This window comes from Lactuca serriola, chromosome 4, assembly GCF_051521515.1.
Source record: "Lactuca serriola cultivar US96UC23 chromosome 4, Lser_US96UC23_V15, whole genome shotgun sequence".
In the NCBI taxonomy this organism is placed as follows: Eukaryota; Viridiplantae; Streptophyta; class Magnoliopsida; order Asterales; family Asteraceae; genus Lactuca; species Lactuca serriola.
Window position 1 is genome coordinate 19,625,950 of NC_136411.1, and position 6,202 is coordinate 19,632,151.

The 6,202-nt window shown below is 28.8% G+C and overlaps 1 protein-coding gene across 1 annotated transcript; it reads left to right on the forward strand.

Moving 5' to 3' along the window:
• The first annotated feature begins 4,142 nt into the window (after nt 1–4,142).
• On the forward strand, nt 4,143–5,846 carry LOC145101142 (putative peroxygenase 4). The gene is made up of 7 exons (XM_079038313.1): nt 4,143–4,311; nt 4,413–4,505; nt 4,652–4,737; nt 4,882–4,979; nt 5,162–5,287; nt 5,368–5,526; nt 5,619–5,846. The coding sequence occupies exons 1-7, from the start codon at nt 4,287–4,289 to the stop codon at nt 5,626–5,628; spliced, it is 597 nt and encodes a 198-aa protein (XP_078894439.1). The 5' UTR covers nt 4,143–4,286; the 3' UTR covers nt 5,629–5,846.
• Nucleotides 5,847–6,202: the final 356 nt, after the last annotated feature.

Sequence of the window (6,202 nt, forward strand, 5' to 3'; positions counted from 1 at the left end):
TTTAATAATTCACACGTGAAAAGTAAGTGTTACACTTTCTACTTATTAGATTAAGACAAATATCAAAATCAAAAGAAAAGATTAAGAAAAAATATTAATAGATTCCACATATTATTAGTTTATATGAGTAGACAGATGGAAAGAAACAAAATGTAGGAATATATTTAGTTTTCTCTTCCTACGCCGCAAAATACCAAAAGTTCTATTATAATTTTATTTTTTTCATAACATTTTTTTATCTTCCCTAAAAATAAGAAAAACCTAAAATATAAGATTAACAACATTCGTCTATATCCTAAGACCATGAGATATGCTGACCATTTGACCATAAAAAAATACTCGTCACCGCTATCACATCACTTTTTGCACTTGATATATCCACCACACCACACCAACAAAATTATGTATTTTTTATTTTTTAATTAAGTAAATTATATTTTTTTTAATTAACTAAAGCAAATAAAAACACTAGATTTTCATTAAACTAAATATTATATAGCTCAAAATATAAATAAAAAAGGGGGAAAATTAAACATAGAAAAGAAAGGTTACACGAATTTAAATAATAAGAAATTTACTTACTATATAATTTAACTAGGCGAATGCCCGCGCGTTGTGCAGAAACATTTATATAGTTGAAGTATTTACAAATATATGATTTTTTAAATATAACAATAAAGTTGTTATTAAATTTGATATAATAATTTGTATATACTAAATTGATATAATATATTGATTATTTTGAATTATATGATAATATATACATTTATTATAACTTCATAATCTCAATCGTTTGAATGACTTCTACTTGCGAGTTACACATGAATAAAATTAAATATAATATATGATTTGATGTTATTTATAGCTGTTTTTATTGTTAATTAACTTTTTAAAACTTATTTGCTTAATGTTTTAATTTCTATCATTATAATTATTTAAAAGATCAAACATTGTTTTTTTTTTATTTTAAAGCTAACAATATAATCATTTATATAGAGTTGTTTTTAACTATTGTTATTGTAAGTTATTTTAAGCTACTTATTTGGAAACTTTTAATGATTATAAAAATATTATTAAAAAATATTTTAGTTAAATTGAAATTACAATATAGTTTTTGCTTTTATCACTACAATTTATCATTTTTAACTATTTACAAAATATTCTTTAGTTTTTTTAAATGGAACTGAAATTTATATTTGAGTTGACATTGTAATGCGCAGAAACACCTATATAGTTCAAGTTTTTACAAATATATATTTTTTTAAAATGTAACACTAACATTGTTGTTAAATTTGATATAATAATTCATATAATAATTTTATATAATATATTGATTATTTTGAATTATATGATAATATATAAATCTATTATAACGTCATAATCTCAATCGTTTGAATGACTTCTACTCGCGAGTTACACATCAATAAATTAAATATTATATATGGTTTAATATTATTTATAGTTGTTATTTTTAACTAATTTTTTAAAATTTATTTGCTTAATGTTTTAATTTCTATTATTATAATTATTTAAAATATCAAACATTATTTTTTGATTTTAAAGGTAACAATATAATCATTTATATAGAGTTATTTTTAACTATTGTTATTATAAGTTATTTTAAGCTACTTATTTGAAAGTTTTTAATGATTATATAAATATATTTAGGAAATATTTTGGTTAAACTAATATTACAATTTAGTTTTTGCATTTATCACTTTTAACTATTTACAAAATATTATTTGATTTTTTTTAGTGGAACTGAAATTTATATTTAAGTTGACACTATAATGTTATATTTAAATTAACAATTTAAGTATTTTGTCCAAACTGTTCAAAAATTGTAGCTTTAAACTGATAATGGTTTACATGTAAAAACATTTTAAATCTAATAAATCAAGTATAATATGTTAAAATTTAAAGATATAACTTTATAAATAGAAATAAATATATTATTTTAAAATTGAAATTTAGTCTATTTATGATTACACTTTAGGTTTGATATTTATTTAACCTTATTAACCAACTTACAATCATTATTAAAAAGACACTACAATTTATCACTTTTAACTGTTTATAAAATAATCTTTGGGTTGTTTAAGTTAAATAAAATTTATATTTAAGTTGAGCCTATAATGTTATATTTTAATTAATAATTTAAGTATTTTATACAAATTGTTCAAAAATTATACTTTTAAAATGATAATGGTTTACATCTAACAATATATTAAAACTAATAAATTAAGTATAATATATTAAAAGTTAAAAAGCATAATTTTATAAGTAGAATTAAAGATATTATTTTAATATTGAAATTTAGTTTATATATGAATACACTTTAGATTTGATATTTATTTAACCTAATTACCAAATTATAATTATTATTATAAAGAAATTGAAAAGTCATGGGAGTTTCAAATGAATGTGGTGAAAAGAAAAAAGAATGGGGGTTTCAAATGCATGATGTTCAAGAAAAAATACTAGCTTTATAAGTATGTATGATTTTCATCTTCAAAATCATTTTCGAGAATTATGCATTACATTCCAAGCATTAATGTTTAGGGTTAAGTTGGGATTTTTTTGTATTGTTACAGCGCCTCATCCAGGGCGGATCTTTTCAAGGGTTAGGGGCTGCCCCTCCCCTGATTTTTTTAGCATAAATAGTCCCTATGTTTCAATTTTATACATATTTAGTCTAAAAATATAAAATTTTGACTATGGTCCTCCTGTTCACCAATTTTTATACAAATTATATTTTCGCCCCCACCCCCCCCCCCCTCTAAATGAAATATTGAAACTCCGTCACTGGTCTCATTGATTACCTCAAAGTCGTTACTCTTATTTAAATGTGTGTTTTGATTTTTGTGTAAATATGGTTGAACTTGATTTTTTTAACATCATGTGAAAGTCGTTTTTAATAGATTATCTTTTTCTCAAAGGATTTTTGTATGCGAAGAAAGTGTTTGAGATTGCTTTTAAAATAACTTTTTGAGTTTTAGCCTTTTCAAAAAGCTAAAAAATTCAAAAGATGTTTCTGAGTTAAAAAAATCAAAATAACTTTTCGCCAAGAATAAAAAGAATGGTTTTTTCAAAAGTCATGAAATTGTATCTTTTTGTGACTTTTGACATTTTAAAAGGTAAAAGACATTCGAAAGTCAAGAAATATCATTCAAACATTTTTTAAAAACAACTTTTAACTTTTATCTCTTAAAATAACTTTTTTTGGAAACAGCAAACGAATTAAGTGGAAGTCTACTCCTAATATTTCAATAAGCACCTCGAGTTCGAGCTCTTTTACAAGGCAAATCTAACCCCATAGGGATTTCCGGGGAAAAATTTCTCACATATGGCACCACAAGAGGTTGTTTAAGGGAATCGAACTCCAAACCTCACACCCCACATTGGTATAAAGCTCGGTGCATCAACCCAGCTAGGCTTTTTAAGAAAAGAAGTAAGAATGAGCATCGGAACCGGCTTGGCCCGAACTGAAACCGACCCGGGAAAAGAACTAGGGATGAACATTGGAACTAGCCCAACTCGAACCGGAACCAGCCCGGGAACTGAACTTGGTGGAAAATAGAAACCGAACCGGACCCTCAGTTCTACCGGTTCCGGTTCTTGCCGTGTCTTCAATGTTGGAACCGGTACTCGAGAAATAGCAAAATACGGTTCCGGTTTTTGCTGGTTTTACCGATTCCCGGTTCCAAAAATCTACAAGAATATCGCCCAAGTCCCGGTCCGATCGATTATATCATGTTCCGGTTCCGGCCAGTTTCCCGATCCAAATGCTCATCCATTAAAAATCTCAAACACCCCCAAATTCTTATTTTTCTTTCCAATTGTTGGAAAGGCGTTGCTGTGGACGGCCGTGATGATCAGGCCACCCGGCCACAGCACCCTTAATGATTACGACCATTCGGCTGTAACTGCCGGTGCCATCCGTCGTGTAAAAGTAAAAACTACTCGTTTTGTTTCTCCCTATCTTAAATGGGAATACCGAAACCGACCTACTTCTGAATCAACAAGAAACCAATTGCATGGCTCCACTTGGAATCAAAAGGCCGTATGTGACAACGACAGTCCGACATGTGTCTTTTGCGCTAACTCCATATCAACAAAAGTAACAAATCCAATTTCACCCCTCCTTTACAAAACCTCATTATAAAACCCTCCACACCCTGTCTTTGGATTCTCCATCTTGCCTTCACACAACTTTTATCTTTACATACACACAAGATTCTGTAATCTTTAACTTTAGGCGTAATAATTAAGCAAAGCATCAATCCATGCCTGTAGAATCCGCGTTTAAAGGTACTATAAACGGCTGTTAATCTTAATTTCTCTTTTATTTTTTTGTGTTTCTAGTTCAATTGGAGTTTAGCAGTTGAATTGTGGTCCAAAAATGAATGCAGCAATCGAGAGCGACGAAAATGTGTTGCAAAAGCACGTTGCTTTCTTTGATCGTAACAACGATGGTGTGATTTACCCCTGGGAAACTTTTCAAGGTCGGTTCATTCGATTTACTTCGAAATCTCTTTCCATGTATTTTGATTTCTGTAATGATTCTGAAGTATTCATAAACTATCAATCAGCAATTCCTGTGTTAATTTGAGAAATGTGTTTTTTATTTTTTTCAATTTCATGTGATTAGGGTTTCGAGCAATTGGGAGTGGAATTCTGCTATCCTCAGTCGCTGCTCTCTTCATTAATATGGGTCTCAGTGGAAAAACTCGCCCTGTATGTATCTTATCTTATCTTTCTTTCTTTCTTTTTCAATTCGTTGCATGATTATGAGCTTATTATGAATGAATTTTCAATTAACCAATATTATATTGCCGTATTGGGATCACAAATCTAGGTTTTTTTATTTGGTTTAAACAGGGGAAGAAGTTCCCCAATTTACTCTTCCCGATTGAGATCCAAAACATCAATATGGCAAAACATGGCAGTGATTCTGGCGTCTACGACACTCATGGAAGGTATATGTCATTTCACGTAGTTTTCATACCACAAAATGACTTCTTCTTTCACCCTTCAATGGCAGATTACCTTAAAGTCTATATTAGCCGTTGGATAATTCAAACAAATTTAACCCACATATTTTTGTTTTAAGTATGTGTGAATCGAATCTAAGGATACACTTATGCCACGTGTTTTTAAGGTTTGTTCCTTCAAAGTTTGAGGAGATATTCGAGAAGTATGCACGAACGAATTCAGATGGGTTGACAGCAGATGAACTCAAAGAATTTATCAAAGGAAATAGGGAACCAAAAGACTATGGAGGATGGTGATTAACAACTCATACTCAAATCTTACATGTTGCATCATGTTTTTTTTTTTTTAACAAAATGGTATTCAAATTTTCAGGATTGGAGGGTTTACAGAATGGAAGATCTTGTATTATCTGGGTAAGGATGAGAAGGGATTATTGAAGAAAGATGTGGTTAGAGGTGTTTATGATGGAAGCTTGTTCCATAAAATGGAGGAAGAAAAGGAAAAGGCTAAAGCGTCCAAGAAGAAACACATGTAAAACTCTTTACTGTTTTATAAGATTATATATGTTGAAGATGATGAAGGGTTATTTAGGGTTTTTTGTTTTTGTTTTTTTCGTTTTGCAGTGATAAGTAAAGAAGTGGAGGGTAAAGATGGTGTGTGAATTTTATGTATGGGAAGAACATTTAATTGTGTAAGTAATAATTTTATTTGAATTTTCATTATCTTCTAGAGCTTGTAAACATTAAATAGATTGAAAGAGCTTGATCTTAAAAGTTATAGAGTTGTGTGGTGTATTTAAACCAGTTAAAATCTTTTACCCATACCTGTTTTTTGGTGTTGGGTTTATGTCAGATTTGTGTGTCGTCAGTTTCTGTTTGTTATAGTTTCTTCTTTGTTTTTAGATGGATCGAATGTATATCATAGTTTTCTCTAATGATATGTTTGAACCTTTACCCATCATTTTTTATATTGATAAATATAAATTGTTACAGTTGAAATATTATGTTTGTGTTTTGTAAGAAATAGATTTTGCCAGCATGTCTAAACATTTTACTATTTGAGGACTCCATCGAGGATTTATGAAAAGTGTTTTATGATTCGAGGAAGTCTTTCTAAGATTCTCATTGAAGTGGAGAAAAAGGCCTTTATAAAGGTTTCTTTTTAAACAAGTATCTTGGGATATAATCGTCTTAAAATAACCAGCCCT